General features: G+C 40.5%; 1 protein-coding gene and 1 long non-coding RNA gene across 2 annotated transcripts in view; one reads left to right on the forward strand and one right to left on the reverse strand.

Annotated features, from left to right (window-relative positions):
• Window positions 1–2243: 2243 nt before the first annotated feature.
• Window positions 2244–20514, forward strand: LOC139793341 (carbonic anhydrase 2). The gene is made up of 7 exons (XM_071737877.1): window positions 2244–2687; window positions 3286–3483; window positions 13724–13842; window positions 15043–15135; window positions 15889–15951; window positions 16745–16900; window positions 19649–20514. Exons 1-7 carry the CDS (start codon window positions 2654–2656, stop codon window positions 19766–19768), a joined length of 783 nt encoding a protein of 260 aa, XP_071593978.1. The 5' UTR covers window positions 2244–2653; the 3' UTR covers window positions 19769–20514.
• A 423-nt stretch (window positions 20515–20937) lies between these two features.
• LOC139793342 (uncharacterized) overlaps window positions 20938–27420 on the reverse strand; it is a 41964-nt gene continuing 35481 nt past the window's right edge. Inside the window, exon 3 of the long non-coding RNA XR_011724589.1 lies at window positions 20938–21444. This is a non-coding gene — a long non-coding RNA (uncharacterized lncRNA). The remainder of the gene's footprint in view (window positions 21445–27420) is intronic.

The following is a 27420-nucleotide window of genomic DNA, read 5'->3' on the forward strand; positions in this document are numbered from 1 at the left end:
CATTCTGCTATAAAACCATAGTCACAATTAGAAGAGTCTGATACAGGCAGGAATCAAAAAGAGGAGTGTCAGGGAGATGGAGTTAGGCTTTTCTCAATGGTGACCAGTGATAGGACAAGGGGTAATGGGTGTAAATTGGAGCATAGGAGGTTCAAGTTGAATATCAGAAAAAATTTTTTTACTGTAAGGGTGACAGAGCCCTGGAACAGGCTGCCCAGGGGGGTTGTGGAGTCTCCTTCACTGGAGACATTCAAAACCCGCCTGGACACGTTCCTATGTGATGTACTCTAGGTGGCCCTGCTCTGGCAGGGGTGGTTGGACTAGATGATCTTTCGAGGTCCCTTCCAACCCCTAGGATTCTATGATTCTATGATTCTATGAGGAGGAGGCTGGAGCTAATGATCCCAAGTCATTGACAGGCTCTCAACAGCAGCTTCTTGGAATGGACTCAAGCCTGTGAATCCTAACTACTGAATGATCAGACAAAGTTGGGCATTTGATTTTAAGAACCACAGACTTTCTATTTGTGGGTGTGTGTCTGTGTGATTAGCATCTACCACAAACCTGATGACAGAAATTAAGTGATAAAGCTAGGATTCATGTAATTAAAATCCAGGTCCCTTGGTGGTGCTGCTGACTGACTGCATTTCCCTGGTGAGAACCCTAAGTAGATCTTTGAGGAAGCCACCATGCCAAACAGTGTTGTGCTTAATCCTGTGCTTGTCCTTTGCACAGTGCTCCCTTTGACGTCAGTGGAAACTTGACATATGAGAGTGCAGAGGAATCAGGCTAAACTGGGGGTTTTTTTTAAAGTCAGGCTAAATGGAAGGAAGCGTTCTTGAATGTACAGAAATCTTACTCCTTTCTGCAACAAAAAGGGCAAGTTTTCCTTAAGGATTCTTACCTATATGGACTTGCATATGTGTCTGTTTATGAGAGACCATCAAAACACTTGGACAGAACAATCAGCAGGTTTAAAAATAATTGCTGGAAAGTATCTATAATGAACAAACAAGGAATTGCTAGCAAGTTCCTAAGATCTGCGTTTCCCTTTACTGTTCTACATTATACACCACAATAACTTCTGTGTACACTGTTTTGCCTTCACATTTCCATTTTTTGGCTAAATCATCTTGAGTAGAGGCATGCAAAAATGAAAGGATATACACTGGTAATAAGTAAAAAGATTTAAGTATTTTCTGCTTATACTTGAAGGGGTCTGAGAAGCCACTTTCATAAGTGATTTCCCAGCTGGTTCCTTTTGCTATTAGCAACAGTGACCACATTGTATCAATGGATTTTTGTCCCCCCTCGTAATAAAAACAAATGACACACGTTTTACAATGCTGAATGTAAATCATGGGAGTCATTGTGGTGTTGTTATTCTAGATTTACAATTACCGCACTGACAACAGAATTTAGACCCCTGTGGTTGAATTACAGCAGAATAAAATTAAAACCACATTTGGATAAGCCATCTTAATAAGAAAACGGGATAAACTAATATTACAGTTATATTATTCCCATACCAAAAATTGCCCGGAGCAAGAGGACAGAGAAAAACTTTCAGGAAGGGTGATCTGCAAACCCACTCATGTCCAAGTAGCTTCCCAGGGTCCGACGGCCCCGCTTCAGCGCAGGGACGAGGAGCCTCGGCACACGACGGAATTCAGCCGCTCGTAGAAGGGTTGCCAAGGTGCGATCACTCCTGTCCGGCGATAAAACACCGGAGTGTTGAGCAATAGAAAAACACCGAAAATATGTATTGCTCAATTTTATTCTCGCGAGTACATCCTCGGGAGTGGTAGTTGAACCACTCTCACGGTAAGTATGTATTTCCTAAACGCTAAGAAGTGAACAGAAGCACAGCCCTACTTGCTACCTTCTCCAAAGTGAGAACCACCACCCCCCACTGTCAAATAATAAGCAATCACGTCCTGCCTCATTCCTCTGAAGCGTGTCCATAGCCTCCCCTCGGCTAAACGCGCTGATCTCCGCCTCCGAATCCTCGTTAATCCCTTCTAGAATCCGGCAACTATGACAAAACCCCCCGGCGGGGCGCCAGAATGCAGTCGCGTCCCCCCTTTCCCCAATAACCCCCCCTGCCATCGCTGCCCTGGCCGCACAGCCCTTCCCTCCACCCCCGGCAGGGAGCAGCAGGCGACCGCGGTGCCCTTCCCCTGCGCACGCTCCTTCCCACACCCCGGCGCACACAGACGCGGACCCGCGCACGGGGCCGCGCACCCGCCTCCCGCCGGCTCCTGTCGCGCTGCCCCCCGCCACCTCCCCAAGGTCACCGAGCTCCGCAGGTGCGCAATGCGGGCGGGGAGGGCGGGAGGGAGGGAAGGAGAGTCGCGGACCGCTCCCCCACCCCCCTCCCCGCCCTGCCTATGTCCGCCCCGCGCTGCCCGGCTGCCGGGGGCGCTGCCGGACGGGCCCGCCGCAGCTCCGCGGCCGCGGCAGATCGCGGATTATAAGGGACCGCTCTCTCCGCCCCTTACGAAGTCTCCCTCCGCCCCTGTCCGCGTTTCCCACCCCTTTCTTCGGCCGTGGAGAAGGGCATGGAGTTGGCTGGAGCCTATAAAAACCCCTGAAAGCGCGCCGGGGCCACGACGCTGCGACAACCTCCGCGGACAGAGCCGGGCCGCGCACCATGTCCCACCACTGGGGTTACGGCAGCCACGACGGTGAGTGCCCGGAGGGTGCCCGGGGGTGCCCGGACAGTGCCCGGAGGTGCCCCGAGGGTGCGGGGCTCCGGCGCGGTGCGAGACACCTGCCGGCAGGTCCCCGGGAACAGCGCCCGGGACGTGCCCGCTGCGCCTCGCACCGAGCTCCTGCCCTGAGCAGGCGGTTTTTAATTTTCTTTTATTTCTCTCTGCTATTTATAATTTTATTTTAACCTTGAAATGCCTCCTGCGCCCGGGCAGGCAGTCGGGCGCGCTGCACTGTTTGCCTGGAGCATCTTCTGGTTTCTTAATGTCATTCCTTTACTTCGGTACCGGCGCAAGGACGGGGGGAGGACGGAGCTGGTGGCCTCGCTAAAGACTCCTTGGTAAAACCTCAGCCTCCAAGGCTCGGGGGCTGCCGGTCACTGCCGTGGTCCCCAGGTGGGATTTCCCCTTGTCGGTGTTACAAGCACCGGCAGCCCGCAGATGTGGTACATTATTAAAGGCTAGTGTTGATGCTAGTGTTGAAACCTCGCGGTTTGCTAGAGTGAGGGTTATCATTTATATCCTCCCTCAGCTCGTGTCTTTTCCCACTGAGCTTTTTCACGCTGTCTTGCAGGACCCGCTCACTGGCACGAGCACTTTCCCATCGCCAATGGAGAGCGCCAGTCCCCTATTGACATTAGCACCAAGTCCGCCAAGTACGACTCCTCTCTGAAGCCTCTCAGCTTCACTTACGATGCCGGCACGGCAAGAAACATTGTCAACAACGGGCACTCCTTCAACGTGGAGTTTGATGATTCTTCCGACAAGTCAGGTGAGACCTCAGCTTCGTGGAGATGGGAGAAGCTGCTTCTAACACTGCTGTCCGCCGAGGCAAAAAAATAACAAGTGTTTTGTTTTCAGTAAGGTCAGGATTCAGCCCTTAAGGAATTGCTGTCATTCTCAGCTCCTTTAGACTAGAAGAAAACTGAGCTCTGATTAAAAGAAAGCTAAGCCCAGATAAAAAAAAAACTGCCCAGATACTGGGCAGTTTTGAACTGCCCTGCTCTAAACTCCAGAAGTTCAATTGCCTTATTTTTGTTTAAATCAGAAGGATTTGGATAAAGGTTAAGTCGTAAGAAAAAGGAAAAAAAAGTATTACTTACAAGAACAATTTTAGGCATAGCTCATCATAAGCTACTCACCAGATGGTGAAAAAAGGTAAAATACCTTACAGTAAGAAATGTGCTTTAGTATAGCAAAGGGTTACAGTTAACAACTTGGAAGTGGAAATAGTTTGGAAATAGTTTCTTTGGTTATCAAAATATTATTCATATTTCTGAAGCCAGTATGCTCCCAGGTTAGTACTGAAACAGAGAAATTATTAGAAAATACCTCTCTTTTGTAATTTAAACAAGTGTTATCCCTGACATTTCTAGATGTTGGGCTTTCTAGAGAAAGTGAATATATGTGGCACATTCCTATGCAAAGTTTGCTATCAGGAAAGTTGTTCTACTACAGCGTGTTAGTGTTCAGCAAATGGTGAAATTCAACACTGAATCCTGAAAACCTTTCAGTAATCCTTCCTGAAAGAAATCCAATATTGATGGACGGATGGAATCCAAGCCACAGTTGCAAGGATTTTGTAGGCTGCCCTTAGATGCAGTTCTTCAGCTGTCCGAATTTGCAGAAATCATTACCCTGCTATAATGAATGTGGCTCTATTTTTAATTTAGACAGCAAAAACAATCCCATTGTAAGTCGCTGTCTTCTCTAGACACTGCCTGATTTAACTTGCTTGAGCAAGTGCCCTGTTTTTCCCAAGTGTTTCATTGGCCATGTCATTTCGGGAATGGTGCTGAAAACAAATGATCCAAGCCTACTAAAAATGTAGGGCTTTTGCATATAATGTAATGCAATATTATAACAGATATTCAGCATTGCACTAAGAATTCAGCTTTGTATTTTAATTACATTCTATCTGTTGAACAACATTAAGTGGTCAGCTGTAAGTGTTCACAGTTGTATAAATACACACTTAGGTCCAAGTATAATTTACACAGAACATCCCCATTAATATTTGTATGGTTTAAAAAATAATGGAAAAGGTATTCTGACTTCTTAGTGTTTATTTTTCTGAAGCACTGAGGAGCTGAATGCATGTTCATTTTATCAGTGTCATGGGGAATAAGGTAAATGATTCAGAGTACAATATAAATGTTTTCACCAGGTTTGTGCAAGTCAGATCTTGCTGTTATCCTCCTCTCACTGAGCCCAAAGGAGACAGGTTCAGGTCCTCACAGTATAACAAAACTACTGTGTGTTCACTTTGTGGCTGCACAAGTTTGGGAAGACTGTGAAAATTAGGTTGTATTTGGTAACTTGGGAGGAAAAACCGGTAAGAACATAAAACTGGAAATGTCTGTAGGAAGAATGATTTTTATGAGAAAAGTTGGTGCAGAACCAGAACATCTGTGACAGGGATCCTCTGACAGATATGCAGTGACACAGCTTTCAGAGTGGGAGGATAGGAGATGGAAGTAGAAATATTCTCAGTAGCTGCATTAGTGAATCAGAAACTGATTATTCTTCAGAAAAAAACCCAACATTAAGCAGCTCTCTGTGAAGCCAGGTAAGGGTGGATCTTTCAGTATCACACTTCCTGTTGGAAATTACTGTGCCTAGAATCTACCTGGTGGCATGCTTAGTGGCTTCATTTGTATGCAGCTAACTGGGTAACCTACTTTCCAAACACAAAATAGAGCTGTCTTTGACTTAACTGCGCTTGATTCACTCCTATTTCTGAACTCTGTGCACTAAATTCATGGTTAGACATCACGGAACTGTCACAAGAAGAAACTGTGTGAAATTATGTGCTGTGCTGATGTATTTTGCAGAAGACAATGGAATAAAATCCTGTAAGTACTTCCCACAGGTGTGCTCCTATGCAGTAATGAATTACCTGTGATAGGAGGCACAGAATGAAGTAATAAGATCCTTGTGTGCAATTACTCATGTCTTGAAGATTATTCACAAACAAAGAAGTAGATCCATTCATTAAGAATCTTCAGGCTTGTGACTAATGACACTGAAGTAAATTGAACAGCAGCTCTAGGAAATAATGCCTGACCCCTGCTCTTCAGGTTATGTGAAACGAGTTCTTGCAATAAAAAATACAGGTAGTAGTAGTATAGTAAAAATAGGCAAGAAAGGTAAAATACATGATTGGACAAAACTCCCTGAAAGTAGTTATTACTTATTTCTTTGATTCAGAAAGTATGTAATGTGAGTACTGTTAATCATAGGTAACAACAAGTAGTTATCAAAATGTTCACAATTTTGGTGCAAAATGTTTTTCCCCAAATAAAAGGCTCTTCATCCCAAATGTGTATTTCTTACATTATGTGCGTGCAGACAAGAATATGTAGTCTAAAGTTTCTTCCCACATTAGTGAAAAATTAAAAACCTGTAAGAAAAAAATTGAATTTCTCAAAATTATATCCTATCATAATTCTTTAGCATAGTAAGGATGTAAAATAAGTTAACTTTTTAAACAGTAATAATCTATGTGCAATTTATGTGACTTTCTTCCCAGAAAAAATGTTTTCTTCTCTGCTTTTAGATCTCTTTACTGATAGGTGAAGCCTTATAGACATAACTCTGCCTATGACCTATAAAGTTTCTCTGACAATGCCGTTTCAACAGAGAAAGGATGTTAAAACCTTTGTGATGGATTTAGAACCTGACTTTGTTTTACTTCCTTGTTGATTTTATTAGGTATTTTTAGAGTTTGCTAAACATGATTAGAAAAACCCTCTTCCTAAGCAATTAATCCTAAATCTTCTGTTTCAGTTCTTTGAATTTCTTGGGCTATATGACAGCTGTTACATTCCAGAATACACTTTATAAAGGCTCAGACAATTCCCAAAGTGAGTTTGCTTCATATTTGACAGTTGGTAGTTGTGAGAAATGGTCTGCAGAACGAAAATTCACAAGTCAGCATTGCTATGTTTATGAACACTTTTTTTTTTTTTTTGTCTGTTTGCTGAAATTCTATTATTTTATCTTGGATAAAGGATGTCTTCTGTCTTGTTTCCTTGCAGCCTTTCAGGGATATTTTCTTGTGTGTAGAAAGTGAATATTTAGCTTCCTCTTTGGTTGTTAGTGAGTTTCTCTGATCTTTCAATGCTTTCTGTTTCTTTCTTAGTTCTCATGTCCACTGTCTTTTAAGAGTGGTGAAAGTTCAAGCATTTCATCTTTTAAATTTCTATAGCTTTAAATAAAAGCAAACTTTCATTGTGATAAAATGTCATCAGAAATAGAACTACAAATTCAGGTTCATCAACCTTTGTATCTGAGGACCTGACCTTCCACATTTAAGTGAAGCAAATGGTGCTCATAACAGTTAAACTATAAAAATGCACCTTATCTTAGGAACTTCACAGAATAGTAGTGTCTCCTTAAGAGTACTTATTTTGACATATTAAGCACTTTATGTGATAGTCTGCTTTAAGGACAAGTGTATCAAGTCCACTCATATAAAAAATGGAAGTAAACAGCGACTTCTCAGGGCTGTAAAACCACAGGAAGTGACTTAGCTCAAGAAAGCCTTAAGAGCCTGAAAGAAGTTTTTGTAACATACTTACAGTGTGTGCTCTATGTAAGTTTCCTGGAAAAACTTCTCAGAATTCACCTAAACCCTGAAATTCAAATGGAAAATTCTCAAAAGCAATAGGCACTATGTTGGTATTTTCTGGTCATGTGTATGATGAGGTTTTAAAATGAAGAAGTCAATCAGCAATTAGTTTATTCTGTAGCAAGAATGTTCAAACTATCATATTTTAGGTATAGAACCTGACAGGAGTGAATTGCAACTATGGTGTAAAGCTCTAGAGACATTGCTAAATATTCTGGTAGTTTCTGCTGGTGGATGAGTCTCTCAGCTAATTCCATTTACTTTGTTGCTGCTGATCTAGACATAATACTGGAACCCAAAATAAAATCCCAAGTAAACCTGTCACTTTTGCAGATATACAATTGTAGAACTTTAAAATTATTAGGAAATAATAATGTAATACCTAAGGAAATACAATACCTAAGGAAGTACTTCATTAACATTGGAACTAGCATCCTTTGGGAGAGACGTGCAGTAGTTGTAGTCAAATACATTGCCCAATTCATTGCCCAATTCTTCCTGTAATTGTAAACATTGATGAGAAAGCTTCAACTGTCTTGAATTATGATCTGCTGTCATAAATTATTTTGTTCTATTTGTTATTCAACAGCCAGTGTATTATCATTGCTTACTCTGAGTTTTGTGCCACTGTTGCTCTCTTCCTATAACTTCTGCCTCAACAGGTAAACTGAGGAAGAACCATTCAGGTCTGCTATACTTAAGGAGCAACTTTTAATCTAAGCCACTGCCACTGGGCTATATTTAGGCTTCCCAGCTCTGAAGATATAACATTAGATATGGCAGAAAAATATTGTATGTTATCAGCCATGGATTGAAGGTCTACAATACAGTACAGCCTGAGCAGTGTGCTGACCATTCTTAATCAGTATTCAGACACCTGCCCCATGTGTCACATTTACTTTTGTGCACTGCTTGACCAGCAGGTCAGAAGGCCCAGAGGGTGTGTGATCATTAAGTCATTTCTTCAGTGAGCTGGGATCACCAGGAGGTGCAAAGCCTAAGTAAGCATGTGACTTGAGATTAGTTCTGGTGCTTCCAGGAACTGGAAAGGAAGATGAGAGGACTTGAGATGAGTCCTGCATGGTTCAGACCTTCATTTCTTTACAGAGACCAAAACTGCCCTACTTCATTTACATCAATATTTTTTAATTTTTTTTTTTTTTAACATGCAGCTTCTCACTAGGCTTATTAAATGGATTGTGTTATAAGACTCATGGCAACTTCCTTTCCTTCTTCCAAATGCCTCCTCTAGAGGTGCTTTTAGTGCAAAACCAGGAGAAACTAGCCAGCTGTTATCAGCTAGGGCCACTTGGAAAAGTTTTATTTTTAAGACGTAATGAAGCTGCGTGCCAAATGTCACCATGACTGCTCTTCCCAGCTGATACATTTGTTCATTTACTTATATGCATGAGGGGCTGCAGTGCTTAAGCCTTAATTTTGTTCATCCTTCTCCTTCATTAGATCTCAACATAGTATGAGCACCATATCCAATATACATTATTTTCAGGGCAGTAAGCAGTCACTGAGATTGGTATTACAGCTCTTACCATCAGAAATGAAATCAGTTGTTGTTTTTAAGAGAATTTTAATGCATCCAACTCAATTCTTACAAAGTCATCATCAGGGAAACATGAGGATTGAAGGCTGATCAGTGATGATCTATGATCAGTGACTCCATACGGCACCTTATGACTCTCCAAGAATCTCTATTTAAGAGGCTACAAGGGAAATAAACTCCACTGGTCCCAGGTACTGCGAGGGAAATTAAGTGAAACGATTTTCTATCTCTGACAGCTGCACAGTCTGGATGAAAGAGTTCAGCTGAGGTGAATCAAAACCATTGACCCACTGCCGATACACATGTCTGCAGACCTGCTACATTTTGGCACATGTCTCATTCTGGTCTATCTCTGTGGACCATCCTTCTTGCCTTATCAAGCCAACCCTCTAGTAGGGTTTTATCTTGCGAGATACCAATTACGTAGTTTTGCTCTGGGTGAAACCCCTTACAGATGTTTTCTGCAAGTATGATCCCTACAGTCAGATGCCTGCGTGCTCCCTTGCTCTCTTGCTTGTCATGGTACAGCGTCCCAGGAGGAATGGCTGAAAAAGATAACATAAAGAAGGAAACAGCTCACAGAATGTGACACTCTCTGCACCACGTTTCACAGGAGTGACAGCTCACCCTAGCTGAACTTCTCAGTCTGTCAAACAGGGAAGCCCATCTTTGCATAAGAACACAAGGATAATCCCCGAGCCATCCTCTTAAGAGCCTTTTTTGTGTTATTAATAGTGCATGGTGCTCATGATTTTTTTTTCTCAAGTAATGTTTTTATCTACCAAAATCTCCCCAGGGTCTGTTTTCTATCTTACAGATGTCTACGTATACACAGTCTTACAAAACGTTAACATTAATGTAAATACTATACATATATTTACATACACACATATCTTCAATGTCACAGACATGCACAGCTGCTAAAGGCTGATACAAAATCATGGCTTTCCTTATACCAAAGTAATGTGTGTGCAAGAGGGCTGTCCTTAAGGAAGCTGCTTGAAATGTCCTGCTGCTAGGTGGAATCTCAGTTAGAACTAAATTTTCTAGGTTTGGAGCTCCTTGCATCCATTGTGCTGTAGTGGACCTATTATTTCAACTGCTGGAAGGAGCTTTGCTTCAGAGATTTCCATTTGAAGAACATTTTCTCATTCTGCATTTTCTCAGAGTAACGAATGTCAGTCTTTTTCTTACTAGATTAATTTGTATGAGAGGAAGGAATTCATTCTAATTCATGAAATGATCTTGCAGTTCATCCATTCTGATTATTTCTTTGACAGCTTTATTGCCTAGATGAGATAGATTAGTCTCCTGCTATGCATATAGAGAGAACATCCCATAGGAGGTAACTAGAGTAACAGTAATTCCACAGTATTCCTGTATAAACTCATAGGTGTGAATTCTGCCACTTTCTGAAAAAAAGCTATGAAGTGGTCCACAGTACTTTATGTAAAGCTGTTCTGTTCTACATGGGGAAAGGTAACTACCTGGTAACTTGCCTTTACATGGAACAGTGAAGTTGTGTGGCCTCATTAAAGAGCTGTCCCCAGGTGCTGCAAAATGCCCTTTGGTTTCTGCATCTCTCCAGATATCCTAAGACAGTGTAATGGAGATAAACGGTGGTTTCCCCTTCTTTATCCGAGAAATCCCACAGACATAAATTGAACAGTTAATATATGTTGTTTGACTTTCCAGGTTAGCACTGCTAATACAGTTGCCTGATTTAGAAAATGTTTTGAGATCATTGAATAGCAGTGCAATATGATTACTAGATTTAACTTGCCCAGTAGAGTAGAAGCTTGAAAGCAGTTGCCATTTCTTAGTTTACGCAAACTACCTCCAAATTTTTATCACTATAACGTTTCAATGAACTATCACTATAACGTTTCAATGTCAACTAGAAAAAAAAAACAAAAAAAGTTGTATTTTCAAGCTGTTGCCTCTTGGGCTATTACACACCTATGGCAAGGAGGTTACTGATGTAGATTGCATTGAGTAAGATGAACCTGTAAGAAAGGAATCTGTTTTCAGAGTTGGCTGGAGCTCTCTCCACCTTGCATCTGAAGCTGATTGGAATTTCCCTATCCCTCAAAGAAGATCGGGAATGGAAAGGTTGGATTTCTATTGTCAGTGTGGGGTGAATCAGTGTTCATGTCACACAGGATAGGGATTTTCCTTATGTGGCTGTTGCTTTGATTCTTGATTAACTTTTACTTTGAAAAAGCTTGTATTATTTGTTCTTGCTTTAAAAGCTTGTGCAGGAAAAATTAAAGCTCTAACCTCTATTTTACCTTGTTATTTTAATTTTAAATTTTATTTCTGTGAAAAGGCTGAGAAGTATTAAAAAATAATAAATGCTTAACGTAGGTTAGAACAAGAAGGGCTGTTCTGTTAAGTAAGCCTGCTGAATTTGTACTCGTTTACACTAATCTAATTATTACTTTCTTTGAATGCTCTGCTGTGAGTCAAAATAAGCTAGTGCTGGATTTGAGAACCCCAGAATGAGAAAAGTAAGCAAAAACTTCAAAGAGATTTTTCTGTATCTTTTGAGTTTTTTGAGACTATGGCAAACTGTGTAGAGAAGTAACACTGCAAATGGATTTCTGAATATTGCATGGTTCTGCTTTTCAGCATGCTTTCCATTGACTACTGGTGGCAGATTAACCTGTGCTGCGCTCCTGCTTTCTGAGGTTGAGGAATGGTGGAACCTCAGTTCATCTGTCCCTGCCACAAGCAACAAGTGCATTAGCCAAAGGGACTGAAACTGAAACATTGCAACCCCATGGCATCATTTTTAAATGAGACATGATATCGTGTGTATTAAATGATTTTGCACCTGTGAAGACATAGCAACCAGTTACTTCATTTTCAAAAGGAACTATTGAACCTTCACAGTCACTGTGCTAAAAAAGAGGATTCTGATTCATAGCCCTGTGCTTGAAACAGTTACGCTTCTTGGCAACATGCTGAAACCTAGAAGTAGAATAAGATATGTTCCTGTTTAATTACTTTAAGTAGCCATTCTTTGTATCACATAGCTTGGCAATAGGTAGGGCAAGTCTTGGTCTGTTGGCTGTTCAGTGTTGGTACAGTATCAGGAATGATAGGGGCTGCAGTGGAACGGATAGTCTTTTAGTTGTTTTTTTTTGGGTGTGTTTTTTTTTTTTTTTTTTTTTTTTTTTTTTTTTTTGGTTTTTTTTTTTTTTTTCAAATAGAAATACATGTTGGGAGTCTTCTAAATGCATTTACTAAAGAAGCCCCAGAAAAATGTTAAATTTGTCCACTGACTCCAAATTTTGCATGTGTAAGACACACCAGTAGAAACTAATGTATTATATATATATATATATATATATATTGTATTTAATTCTCATGTATTCCAGATTGTTAGTCAAATCCTTACACCACTGCCAAGTATCCATGGCTTTTGTTGACCATGCTTGCATATAATCAGAATTATTCAAACCTGAACAGACGGCGACCTTTTCTTACCTGCATTTGATGTATATTTTCACACATGCACGTATTTTGATTGTGTCTAGACTATTGGTAGAGTGAGAGGGAAGCATCTTTGCTCTACAGAACCATTTTGTTTGTGACACATACACAGAGCACACATACATATAAAATACCTGATGTAAATACTCTTCTGTCACTTTATTGTAAATATATATATTTATATAGAGAAAATGATATCTAAAGTATGTAACACTTCAAATTACATTTAAGAATATTTTTTTTACAAATTAATATCTTAAAGATATAATTGTGAACTTAAACCCTTAGCAAAAAAAAAAAAAAAAAAAAAATTAAAAAAAATAAAAGCAGAACCAAAAAAAGCAAACCACAGACCAGTGTGAAACCTTGCTCTAATAACTTAGATACATAGCTCTATTTAGTAGAACTATTTGTTATTGTTCTGTGCCTTATGCTGTGCTGGAGGAGGCATTGTCTGTGCCTTGAGAATTTTGCAGTAGTAGGGCTTGATTCTACATGTGGTAATGGTGATTTGTCACAGTTTAAGTACAAGGTTAAAACTAACAAGCAGAATAAGAGAGCTCAGGGGAACTCCCTCTGTAACAGAAAGTGTGGCTGAGCAGCAGTCACATAGCAGGAGTCACATAGCAGGAGTATTGTCAGAGATCATGAGTAAACACCTTGTTTCAAATCCATAGTTACAAAACCTGCCTCTGCAGGCATTTTCATTCTCGACCATCATTTTTTTAACTCATTCTTGAGGAGTGAATGATGGGAGGAACGAGAGATTTGAATTCACCTCTCTGCAATGTTCTGTGCCAAGTGTTTTGCCTTGCTGCAGCCCATGGCTAACAGGTATTTAGGTTTAATTTGGAACCAAAAGCATTTTACTCAATCCAAATCCACCACAGGATTTGCAGGATTAAGGCCTAAATGGATAAAGTGTCTAAAATGAAGGGACGGAGTACATTCGTAAGTTAATTTGGTCTTCAAGTGAACTTTCATGGACCAGCTCTAGATGGGCCTCTTACAAAGACTATTCTTGGCCCTTTGTTATTGATTTGGTGACAGAAAAGTTACATCCCTAGCACTCCCCTCGTCACCTGTAATATTAGCATGCCTGTAAAATTGCTGATGAGACACTCACTGTAAAGTCACTTCTGGTTTTATATGTTTATTATTGATTTTGGCATATTGCAGCAGTGTACCATTGAGGATGATCTGGAGTAGCATGGCAGCATGCAGAGCAATGAGCTGTAATTCTCCTGGAAGATTTGAGATGGATGTTCCAGTCTGAAGTGCAAAGGTTATGGGAGATACTAATGGGGGCTCTTTGCTTTGCAGTGCTGCAGGGAGGAGCATTGGATGGAGTCTACAGGCTGGCACAGTTTCACATTCACTGGGGATCCTGTGAGGGCCAAGGATCTGAGCACACTGTGGATGGTGTGAAGTACGATGCAGAGGTAGGACATACTTTACAGCTTTTTGTGTATAATGAGTTTTTTGTGTTTTTTCAGCATTCCGCCACAGTAGCTTCTCTGCAGATCATAGGGCAAGAAATTGTGGAGGTTACCATGGAAGATATTAATGAGTACCATCCCAGGTCCCCTTACAAGAGCAGAGATAAGAATTGGAAGACTATTTGTAGTATGTTTTTTCCAGCAACTTCACAGAAAAGAGACTACAGAAGCAGAAAAAACCCACGCTGCTTTCTGAGTGACTCTTAAATATTACAAAGAAATAGAATTTCAGTGTATCTGCACACACCCATCCCCTTCTCCTGGCTTCGTTTTTTAACATCAGAGAGATTTATACAAACAGCAGAATAATTTTGGGACTAAGTCTTTCATCTTTTTGTAGCAAAGAAGCAAGAGGAGCCATGAGGAGGGCTTATAGCATGCAGCCACTCTTTATAATATCCTTAAGACTCCAAGCATCCCTTGGACCACTTAAGACTTTGCATTACAGACTCTCTACAGAAACTGTGTGACTTCAGTGCCTTGCAGTCCACCTTTTCTTGTCCCCTATTTAGAAGTCTGCCTTTGGATGCTGTGACAGACTTTAACCCTTCCATAAATGCACATTGAGTGAGCCTTCCTCCTGCTTTTCCATGAGACAGAAGTAAATTTGCCTTATCTGAGAAACTTGCCTGTACCTTACAATCACAGTACCGTAGTTGCTTGCTCAACTTGATTTGTAGATGTGAGGAAACAGACAGGTGAATTTTATTCAGATATGGGGAAACAGGCAGCTGAATTTCATTTAGCAATAACATGAAAATAAAAAAGAAAGCAATATCCTGGCTAATAGGACCTAGGTTCATTTCATGTTCTTTTCAAAGGCTTTCCAGACAAGGACAGGACTGTTTTTTAAAAACTCTTTAAATCTGTAGTTAATGTCTGTTCTCTCTGACACAAACAATCATGCCTTTCAGTATGGATAGGAACTCCAGGCCATGTAGCATTAAAATCCTGCAGGCTGCAAGATGGGAAAGCTCATGAGATGAATGGTTCAACAAATTCTTAACTGTACACAAAAATTTTAAATCTCAGCAGTAAAACATCTCCTCTTAATACTTAATAATTACTGCCTTGCATCCTCCTTTGTAAAATATTATGGATGGAATATCATCTTCATAGTCCTGCTTGTTTTCTTCCTCCTAGCTCCATATTGTTCACTGGAATGTAAAATATGGTAAATTTGCTGAAGCTGTGAAGCATCCTGATGGCTTGGCTGTGGTAGGCGTCTTCATGAAGGTTAGTTAAACATTTTCTTTTATATTATTTGGATGAGTCTACTGTGTTCATTGTTTGCAGGGTGACCTAAGAACCTAAAATATAGACTAAGGCAGCATTATGCTATACTGTATACATGTATAGCAAATTAGGCAGTTTCCTCAAGTTTTTCTACATATAAAAATTGTGCACTAGCCATGGAATATGACTTCCGTCAGTCACTGGGACAGCACTGTGACAGCACGATTACCTGAATTCATCATGACAACAACATTGCCATAACTCAGTGAAAGGGGATGTGGATAGCTGACAAAGTTGTGTATGAATCTGCAGTAAGATTAACCTAAATAACACGTATTAACCTTTTCCTTTCACTGCTAAATATCCAGAGCATTTTGTCTTAGTGTCTTCACAACTGGTTGGGTAAGGTGACTCTACCCCAGTGGTGTGCGCTCAGTCCTGGCTTCACTGTAGTTTATCAGGGGGGTGACTTACGAAAAAAAGAACAGCTCAAGTCCAAAAATAAATTACATACTGTAAATGAAAATAACTTTAATCTGTCCAGTGTCCTTGGCTGACCCATTTATGCTGACTGTCAGCTGGCATGATTTTACAGACACAGTTCCAGGCACTTTTGCTGCAAAACTTCTGCTATGTAGTGAAATGGTGCTGCGAAATTGTACTGTAAAAATGTTTCCTTGAGAACTGTAACAGAAAACTAAAGGGATCACAAGAATCCATGGTTATTTTCTTTTCACATGATTTGTCTTACAGGTAGGAAATGCCAGGCCTGAAATACAGAAAGTTGTGGATGCTCTGAACTCCATTCAAACCAAGGTAATATTTGCTGTCTATGTTTGTTGACACCAATCAAAATTGTGCTGTATTGTCTTCTCCAAAAAGCATTATTTTTCACTTCTTCCCTGTCAGCTGCTGGTACAAAAGTAAAACAAACCTTCTTGCCATGAGGAGAAATGCTCCTGTAATCATAATTGCAAAAGAGATTTGAGTGAAGTTGTGATAGAAAGCAGAGAGCATCAGAAATGGTGATCTCTTCCTCCTTGAGATAAATTTCCTTCCTCCAAGAGGGCATGCTTCTCTTGGCTGTTTCAAGAGGGAGTTCAGATGAGTTCAATCAGGGTATATAACTCTTGGGGGGAAAAAAACGCCTTTCTTTCTTTTAAATATTGTAGGCCTGTGCCAAAGAAAAATATGGACAGGAAAGGTAAAGAATGAGACTGCACTGTGATCTTTGTGATCAGGCTTCCTTTGAGGTAAATGGATGTTGCCATTTACTGCAGTGGACTCTCAGGTTCCTCCAGGGTCTATATTTCCAGTGCAGTCAGTGTTTTTAGCATCTGAAATCTCATTCATTCTTCAGACAAGGTCAAATCATGTCTCTGGGGGCAAGGAACATAAATTCAATGTTTGAAATGAGAAAGAAATATATTGCTGAATGTCTTCAGTGGCAAATGTATTGGCAGCAGGCACTCAGCACTTTGTGCCAAATTTCCTTTCTGCCTTTCTTCAGTTATGGAGCTTTGTCCATTTGAAGACTTTATTGCTGCAAGCCCAGTGTTTCTCTGTGGTGTCTCCTGTGACATTAGCCCATTTATTTTCTTTATTGTAGGGGAAGCAAGCATCCTTCACAAACTTTGACCCCACTGGGCTGCTTCCTGCATGCAGAGACTATTGGACATACCCTGGCTCACTGACCACTCCACCACTGCTGGAATGTGTGGTCTGGCATGTTCTGAAGGAGCCCATCACTGTCAGCTCCGAGCAGGTAGGTTGTCAGTGGATGGTGACAGCAGATGACGTGTGCTGGAGTCATATTGATTGCTTCAGTTCAGCCCTCCTGGTGATCTTTGCAGTGGCAATTTTGTGTTACTGCAGAGCTATGCAGGATATTAGGTAGCATCATGACTTAAAAATATGTATCAAGAAGGGTTATAGTCTTCTGTCAGGATGCTGCTTCTGTGTGTGGGGAGCAGAGTTTGCTCTAAAATGTAAAGTTGTTCTCCATCTGGACAAAGTCCAGGGAAAATTTTGGTAGTTTTAAAAATGTAATCAGGCTTTCTAGATACATGCCATGTAGTAAAAATCTGGGAACTTTGTAACATGCATGGAAGGACTATTTGCCTGAGCAGAGCTGGTCTAGCATCTACTGTGAGCATCAGCAGGTTTGCTGCATATACACAACATAGATAACTGGGTATACTTGCCATGAAAATACCAGGTTCACCAAGCACCTGAAGAGCATGTATTCTGCATCCACAGTCACACTGTAGGTCTTTGGTGTGTTGATCTTCCTGCATTTCCATGACAAGTTCTATTCAGCACAGAACAGACTGGGAAAACCCACACAGAATTGTGACCATCCTAACAAAACTGCATTGTTTGGAAGAGAGAAAACACAGATTCCAGAAATTTGCTGCCTGAAAAAATCCTTTATTCTACTGAGCAGCTTGAGGGTAGAATCCTCCTAGTAGGAAGAAGCTTGTGCTGATTAAATCACTCCTGGCCCTCGCTTTCTTCAGCACCCATTAATGAAATTGCAATGAGGCCAATTCCATCCTTGGGTTCACATCTGTGTACTTGGGAGATATATATAGAATCTAGAGCCCGTGAATATAAACTGGCCCAGAAGGGCTTTAGTTTACCCTCCAAACTCTTAAATCTCTTTTATCAATGGGAGATGTGCTAACAATATACACATATTTCTAGGGGTTTTATTCAGCTTAACATCTGGGGCGTAACATAATAGAAGATAGAATAAATTACAAGGGAGAACTATTGGAAATAATAATTATAGCAATGACTACCATTAATAAACTTGAAGGGAGTATTACATTTGACACTGTTTACTTGTTCTAAACTACTGGTATTGCTACTGAAAATTCAAGGTTTGCAAATACATCTTTATTATGGGGCAGGAGCACATTCACCAAAATAGAGATGTTTTTCCTGCTACACCTACTTTAACCACCTACAAGTGGTAAAAGACACCACTTGTTTCTCCTACACACACCTCTCCATAGTACCATCAACATTCAGAGATGGATTTGAGATCAAAACAGTGTGTATGGCAGCTTGCCTTTTCATTACAAAACTGATCAAAACAAGTAACCATAAAGCAAAGTAATGACAATGGGTTTAAGTTGAATTTGTTTTCCAAAGATAGATCAAAGCTGGCTGTTGGAGCAGGGTGTAGCAAACTTATTATTTGCTGTTGTGACAAAATAGTTCCTGGCAGAGGTTGAACTCTGAACTTTGTTCTGGTCAGTCCTGAAGGTAATATCTTCTCCAGGGTTGGTCACTGCTGGGGGTCTTCCTCCTTGAATGAGGAAAAGCCTGGCCTGCAGCCTGACTTGTGGAAATCCTGTATCCCACCCACATATTCCTGTCATCAGTTCCAGCTATCTTTGCAAAATCACATTGGGGGTGGTTTATTATTTTGGCACTTTTTTTTTATTAGATTTGGAGATGCCCACTTAGGTATCAAGGTGCTTTTATTATATGAGACTGTGCAAACACTCTTTTTATTTTAGGAACAAGCACTAAAACCTTCTAGTATGGTCTTACTGATGTGGAGCAGTTTTCCCTCTCACAGTATTTGCTGATTAAGATGATCTTGAATGAATTTAGCTGTTTTAATTTGACCCTATGATAAGATTTAGGGTTTTATTCTTTTTTGGTTTGGTTTGGTTTTTGTTTGTTTTTATTTTTTTAATCCATGCAAACTAATCAAGCTAGTACAACTCCGAAAGCATTCTGAAAGGGTTTCAATTCAGGATCAAGGACAAACATCTCCTTTTCCAGAGAGTTCAGAAAATGTGTTTAATGCCTTTGGATTTAGCTTCTCTGCTTTCTTAACTCTTCCTGCTAGGATATTCTGTGTACAGGAGAGCCCATGTCAGGGGCAGGAAGTGATGTGGGTGAAATGGGATGGTGCGTGTCTCCTGTAAAGACAGGCTGAGAGAGCTGGGATTGTTCAGCCTGGAGAAGAGAAGGCTCTGGGGAGACCTTATAGTGGCCTTCCAACACCTGAAGGGGCCAACAGGAAAGCTAGAGAGGGGCTTTTTAAATGGGCGTATAGTGATAGGATGGGAGGAATGGCTTTAATCTGGAAGAGGGTAGACTTAGATTAGATAATCAGGAAGAAATTATTTTGTGTTAGTGGTGAGACACTGGAACAGGTTGCCCAGTGAAGTTGTAGATGCCCCCTCCCCGGAAGTGTTCAGGGCCAGACTGGATGGATCTTTGAGCAGCTTGGTCTAGTGGGAGATGTCCCTCCCTGCTCATGGGAGGGGGGTTGGAACTGGATGATCTTTAAGGTCCCTTCCAACCCAAACCATTCTGTGATTCTATAATTCTATGGAAGGCAGAGACACGTGGGTGGTGATGCCGTCGCTATATTGTTTGTACTGACAAAACTTGGAGTTGGACCTTTGGCTCAGGCCTAAGGTGTGTAATTTAAATAGTCCTCTTGAAACGAGGATGCATTTGAGGATGTTTGTGCCTTTTCCCACAGATGTGCAAACTCCGTGGCCTTTGCTTCAGTGCTGAGAATGAGCCCGTGTGCCATATGGTGGACAACTGGCGCCCGTGTCAGCCTCTGAAGAGCAGAGAAGTCAGAGCTTCCTTCCAGTAACCTCAGTGCTGAGTGTGTTAGAAATTGCTGTGTTTGTGAGGAGCCCTTTTTGCTAAGCACAAATCAAACCTTTGCCGTGTGTGCCCTGGCAACATCTTGTCTCCTGGATCCATTTTCTTTCGTTCTGCAGCTAAAATGCCAGATAATGAAATGTGAAAGGCTCTTGGCCAAATAGGAAAGGGTTCTTTAGGTGTGGGGGCTGGGGGAGGCTTGGGGGGGGGGGTGGCTGTGTGCATTTTGGTGACTACTTCTGTGACTGACACTTTGGTATAATACAGTATGTTGGCTACTTGGGGGAGAATATGGTGATAGTGAAATAAGCCATTTTAAGAAACCTCATCCACAGGTGTGATAGTACACATAACTAACGATAACTTGAAGCTTTGTGAAAAGCACAGGAATATAGAATCTAGATATGATTTAGGAAAAAAAAAAAAAGTATTTTGAGAAAGTAAAGCAAAATGAATATTGAGAATTAGACTTCTTAGATTTTAAGAGACTGACATGTAAATATTTTTGAGACTTTTACATTTTTACCCATGCTATCAACAACCTTGATTATGTCTTAATGATAGTGTTGGATTTTTTTAAATTAAAATTGTCCTAAATTAAGTATTGTCTTTAAAAGTTGTTATTACCGTAGAAATAATACAAAATATCTTTTCATTGAAATAATATATGCTCTAATTTAAAGAGAAAAATAATATTGTATTTTAGGTAACTTCTCTAATAAATCTATACTTATATTTTTGCTTCCATACAGTTATTTTAATTCAGGAAAGGAATCACTAATTTGTTTGTATCGTCGCATATTAAATATAATTACTAAACATGTAGTGTGTTGGGAATTAGTTTCAATGCCACTGAAGATGGATCTGTTAAGATATTTTCTCCAAGTAGCTTTCTGATAGGCAGTATTGAGCAATCACAAATTACTTTCAAAGTTGACTGCATAAAAGAAGATTTCCTCACAAGAACTTTGAGCTAAATCATACTGAAGAATGGGCTTCTCTAAACCAGTTCTTTAACATTGCTCTTCTTAAGAATCTTTAGACTTGTTCAAATCTCTCCCTTTGAAAAGCTTCCCATTTATAACACTTACTTTCCCCTGCCAAAAAAAAAAAAAAAAAGCACAACTAACCCCAGAACCAGAACAGAAACACGAAGTATTCATTGCCACAGGTCATTTATTCATTCCAAGTTTAGCTACAAAGGTACATGTCTTTTCCTGTAATAACTATGCTGACTAATCCAGGTTCTTCCCATTGAGTGGTTTGAATCCTCACTGTAAGAGTCACCCACAGGCCTATGCATGGGTCCCTTAAATGATATGTGGGAAGCTACACCTCTAAAATTAGAATTACAAATCAAATACCTTGTGGCTTCAAGCTGCTGAAGCAAGCCTAGAGGAAGCATTGTACAGAATCACAGGATGGCTGAGGTTGGAAGGGATCTCTGGAGGTCATCTGGTCCAACTCTTCAGCTCAAGCAGACCCACCTAGAGCAGGTTGCCCAGGACCATTCCCACATGGCATTTGAGTACCAAGGATGGAGACCCATGGGCTTATGAATCTCTTATTTCAGTACTAAACTTTTTCCTGGTATTGTGAATGTATGCCAGAACTTCCTCTCAGAAGTTGCACCTCTTTGCATAATGATTAAATGTTAAGGCATTCCTAAAATTAAAAAAATAAAAATGTGAGAAAAAAATGTGAGAGCCCTGGATTTTCAAATTTTAAGCCCATATCTTGACAACTATGATAACCTGCCTAGTAAGTAGTAAGACTTTATGAGAAGTGTTAATCTCATTGGTACCTGTACAGCTTAACTAGCATCCAGGTTGGTACGTGACACGAGGGCAAACTTCTGCCTAATGGTTAGGGTAAAAACCTGGAAATGCCTACAAAGTTCTAACCACTATTGCACTAAAAAGTTCCATAAATCATACTCCTCCATACTTCAAGGTTCCTCCATAAATAACAAGTAAGAGCTAAGACAACCAACATCAGCCATGTATTTATCATCCTGTTTGCACGATGCTGTTTACCTGGAATGTTGCCAGTGCCATATGTTTGTCTTAGCTGAAGATGAGGTACTTCTGTATTCAGCCAGATGATGCAAGCTGGTGTTTGGAAGTCATATACTTGGTCTGCTGTAGGACCCTGCTTTATGTCTATTTGGTCTACCAGGGAACGTCTTTCTTCATTTTTCTTTTCTCTTTTTTTTGCTTTCTTTTTAAGTCAACAAACTTGGAGAGCCACCCCTCAAAATCCTCACAAAAACTTTTCTCCAGCCTAATATGGTACATGGGCTTATCACAAATTCACACTTTGCAGTTAGACTCATGTGCAATGGATAGCCTTGTCAAGGAAGATATACATATGAAGGTCAACCCAGAAATGAAGGAAACAATTTCCCTGGCATTCACAAGCCATTTTCTGAATGGCAAGTTTGACTAAGATAAAGGTGAATAGAATCATCCAATTCTTCTTCCTGACCTTTATTCTGCTTCACTATTTGCTCATGTGAAGTGGTCTTGCAATTGTTTCACAGTGGACTTGACAGCCTTTCTAACATCACACTCAGACCTGTTTCAACTGGAAAACTCTTAATGAATTCATAATGAAAGAAAAGAGCCCACTTTGGTCATGGAACAGAAAATGATCCGCTGAGGGTAATTGTGTTACTGTCAAGTAGGCAGCTCTGATTAAAGTGATTAAAGGGAAATTTATTAAGAAGAAAGGAAAAAAAAAAAAAAGAAAAGACTAGTGCATTAATCTGAAGTTATTGTAAGATACTCAGCCAGCACTTTGATTGGGGGAAAGAGAAAAGCATTTTCACTTGCAAACTGTTCATTTTGCACTGTTTGTGATCTTGTCTCGCACTTGTCTGCCAGCTCCATGTGTTAGAACATTTTATGATTTCTCCACTGCTATTTCTAAGGGTTCAATGTGTCCTAGATTGACATGGGTGAGTAGACTGTGATTAGAGATGTTCCCTTGGAGATTAGATAATAATGCCCAGCATGGAGTCAGCAATATTTATAGAAGTCAAGATAGTTTTTATAGAAGAGTATCACTCAGTAAAGGACAGCTTTGGGATTTTTTAACTCTTCAAAGAATAGCCCTGCAAACAATAGCTGTGTCAAATCCATCATAGAAAAAAGCAATGATGAAAGTGCAGGCAGTGGCTTTATTGAAAAATTCCCATGGTCTCTCTAATGTCAGCCACTTCCTCTTCCAAACCACAGCTTCTCATATGGTCACGTAGCACCTGCTGACAGTTGCTTACACTGAGTGTTTGATATATTTTAAGTCTGTTTGGCATCTGGACACTCCACTGCTGTCTGCCTTCTTCTTTCAGTATCATGGTAAAGGGCTCTGCTGTCTTGATGCCATCGAGAGTTCCCTCAAGCCATGAGACTCCAGAGCTACCTAAAGGTACAAGTACAATGGGCCTATGTTCAAAGCTATCATATGGCTCCATACCAAACAGTAAGAGTTATGATGACAAAATTTTTCAGTGATCCCTGAGTGATTTTAGACCACAGATCATGCTACTTTTTTTATCCAAGCCACAAACCAAAGCAATTTGGGGTATGTTCCCATCCCAGTGTGGATTACAGTGTAGTGGTTCCCCAGGTTCTGTTCATCCAACACTGACCTCTTCAGAATATTCACTTCAGAGCTCAAAGCAATGTAGCTGTACTGCCTCAGCTGGTGGACTCAGATTCTCAGCAGGGCTCAATGCCAACATCATGTAGCTGTGTTACTCCTGATCCTAGAATAGATTCTGTTTTGTCCAGTGAGGATGACAATGTACTCCAGCACATTAAGCATTAAAAATATATTCTTCTTGGAAAAGACAATATATAAGTGCTGTTTTTAAAATCTTGTGTGGTATGAAGCATTGTACATGTATGTGATAAGAGGCATTCACTGCTTTTTTGAACACGCACCCTGCAACAGAGAAGAAATTAATTGAGACAGTATGTAATAAACAAGTGATTAGAGCAAAGAAGTGGATATTAGCTACATATTTTTCCTGAAGGATGGGTTTTAATGAGTCTTGTAATATCACTCGGAATTCAAGAACCTGGAAAATTATCTGCAAAGTACCAGAATATAATTATTTATTTCAGCTGGAGGGGACCTACAGTGATCATCCAGTCCAACCCATTCAGGGCTGACCAAATATTAAAACTTATTGTTAAGGGCACTGTCCAAATGCCTCTTAAACACTGACAGGCCTGAGGCATCAACCACTTCTCTAGGAGGCCTGCTCCAGTGTTTGACCACTTTCTGGGTAAAGAAGTGCTTCCTCATGTCAAATCTGACCCTCCCCTGATGTCACTTTGAGCCATTGCCACCTGGCGTGTCACTGGATACCAGGGAGAAGAAATCAGCACATCCCTTTCCACATCTCCTCCTCAGGAAATGGCAGAGAGCAATGAATTCACCCCTCAGCCTCCTTTTCTCCAAAGCAGACAAGCCTGAAATCCTGAGCTGCCGCTCATAGCACATTCCTTCCAGCCCTTGCACCAGCTTTGTTGCCTTCTTCTGTCTGAGAAGCCCCAACATCAAACAGGGAAAAAGAGTTTGTGTGGCATTTGGGTTCATTGAACCAGGGATAACACAGATGTAAATCTTTCCCCGCTTGCAGTGCTACACAAAAGATGTCTCTGAGAGCACAGCAGCAAACAAGAAAGCAGAAACCAAAGCTGACAGGTTGCACAGAAAGCAGAGCTAGGGTCTCTCTTCTGGACATTGATTTACTAGCCCAAAGGCCAGGTCCAAAGGTTCATCTCACTCCAGTAAGACGGGAGGACTTCACCTGCAGAATTTACTGCAGTAAGAAGTGGAACCCAAGACCAGTGGAGGAGGACCCTGTTTTGCTGATTAGAAGAATATAAAAAGGAAAAAAGATGGCTGTGCAAGGACTTAAGGGAGGGATCTTCTCTCCCACTCTGCTTCACTGCTGGGCCCCTCCCAGTACTTCTAAGAAGGGAAGAACAGTGTCAGCAGAGTGCCCTTCCCCACTCAACAAAAGGGAAAGGGTAGCCAATGATCCTGGTTTTGAAAAAACATGTAGCAGCATAGTACTTTTTTGGAGTTTCTCAAAGTTCATGGAACAATTTTCTCTTTCCTCTGCCTAAATTCCTCTCTGACCAGCTGATTTGAACTTGGTACAAGAAGAAGATCATATTGTAATTTAGTCATGCATCTCTTCAACCCTATACTGATTGTATTTCTTCCAAAAGTCACTATAGTCTAATTAGATTATTCTCAAATGACAGTATTAAATAATATATTCCTTCAACTGAAATAAAAACCAAAAGGCCTCTAGGTGCTTGTACTGAACATGTCTCTTTGTTCTTTTAGTTATTTCTAACCATGCCTGAGAAGGAAGACAGAAATATTAAAGAAAACAAGAGCATTATTTTGAAGGAAAGAAAAAGATAAAAACAAGGACTGAAAAAATTCCTGTACTCACTCAGAATGTATTCCTGGGAGATGCTTGAAAGGACAGTATTTTGCATATCACCTTAAAAGATGGTGGTAAACATCATTGCCTCCTAATCTCTGTAGAAGTGCATCAGACTCTCTGAATGCTTTTTGACTAGCAATGGAAATTATATCCAGAGAGCATGTTGAAAATTAAGTATTTTAAATTATTGTGGAGATATAAACAAGCACTCAATGAATGCTGAAGCCTACGGATAAGAAATGCTGAAATGCTAGAATGAGTAAAATGCCCCTGCTGTGACTTGTTAAATATTGTGTTCTGCTCTGCTTTTCTCTTGCTGGAGAAGAACTCCTCAAGAACGCACATACATCACCAAGGGTGTGGAGGAAGCAGTATAAAAAATTAGGGGCTGATCATGAAAATTCTGATGTGTCTAATCACTGACATGAGTAATCCCACCCATTAATTGAAGTTGTATTGTCTTGTCATGTTCCCTGCACAGGAAAAGGGATTCTCCTTCCCTGAGGAGCAGATTTAGGAGCCTGAATACCTGAAAGGCTGGGTGTCCTATTCCTTTGGATTTCAGTTTGGGAATTTATCCTGAGGAACAGTGGGAAGGGGTTAAGATGGAGGAATCACCTGAGGCAAAGGTGACTGGATGAAGTGGTCTTTGTTTTTCCTTCAGCTTCACAGAGGTTCCCCAAAGACATGTGGGCAAAATGAGGACTGCAATACTGCCATTAGCTTACCACATGCATGGAGGATTACTTTCAGGACTCATATTCCAGGTTCCAGTTTTGAGTTTACAACCATAGCAGAGGCTTAAAGACAAGAAAACCACGAAGGGTGCAAGTTTCTTGTTTTCAAGGCTGTCAGGGTGCCCTGTAGGGTCAGTAGAGAGGACACCGGTAAAGAACTGCTGTATAACAGATGGTCTCTGCATGACCTCAACCTCCATACTAGGACTTGCTTTCCCAGTATCTTACAGCTCACAGACTAGCAGGTATGGGGATAAATGTAGACTTAATGAAATGTCTTTCTCCAAAGAGAAACAGATTTGTCATTCCAGAGATGGCTCTCTCAGTGGGAGTGAACTGGGCTGGTGGGACTGTTCATGTGAAGAAAACTGACCATGGAAGTGATTTGCAGGATCCAACTCTTAATTTCTGCTAAGTAAAATTCTATTTCCATCTAGTTATATAAGCCTTAAAAAGTCCCCAGGTAAATGGAAATGACAGATCATTCCCATGTGAAAATCCATTCTTATTTCTCAGAGGATTTTGCAAGCACTGAGAAGCTATCTAGGTTAAAGGAAGAGAGGGGGCTGTGAAAATATCTTTGCCTTTCAGAAAGAAAGATAGCAAACAGGAAAAAAGTCAAAGCTTGTGGAATTCTGGAACATTGAGATTATTCTCATTCTGATAAATATTTATGTCAGTGTAAGAATGACCTCGTCTGTCATGCAACCACCATATTGTGTTTAATACAGTTATGTGATGATAAGAAAATAAATGAATAATGTTTTATTAAGCCCTGGGACTCATATCTAACTACTGCAATATATCTGGCTGCATGACAAATATCAGCTTCATTTAATGAGAAGGGAAAGCTTTTCTTCCTTCAATGTGTTGTGCTTTCAGTAACTTAAACCTTTGGAAGTGTTTATTTTTGTCATTCTGAGACCATTTGTCTTAGAGAGGATATGAAATAGAAAACCAATATACAAGTTATCACACAAAAATAATCCACATCAAGCCAAACAAAATATTTTGTAGTTAGTTAGTAATTCTTTGTTTTCAACTTTTTGCTCTTTAATCAAAACTGTACCTTTTGAGGTATTCACTATTAATAACATGGAAAAACCGGGTCATACATCTACTCCAGCAAAAAACCCTGTGCATTTCAGACAATGTATATTTGCTTACAGGTAATAGAGCTTTTCACAAAGGTTGAAAAAAGCTTTATTAAAGATGTTTCAAGGACTTGAATGAAGCTAATTGCCCAACAGGGTTAGGGAGCTAAGTAAAACGCAGGCTTGTCACAGACAGCCATCACTCCCAGTCAGTGCCTTCCCAGGGAGTGAAGAGCTAATGACACCAGACTCCTAGGAAATTCACAGCCTGCAAGCTTGATTAGGCAAGACAGCAAGTCTAATCTGCATTTAATGAATGATTCAGGAATAACTT

This window comes from Heliangelus exortis, chromosome 2, assembly GCF_036169615.1.
Source record: "Heliangelus exortis chromosome 2, bHelExo1.hap1, whole genome shotgun sequence".
In the NCBI taxonomy this organism is placed as follows: Eukaryota; Metazoa; Chordata; class Aves; order Apodiformes; family Trochilidae; genus Heliangelus; species Heliangelus exortis.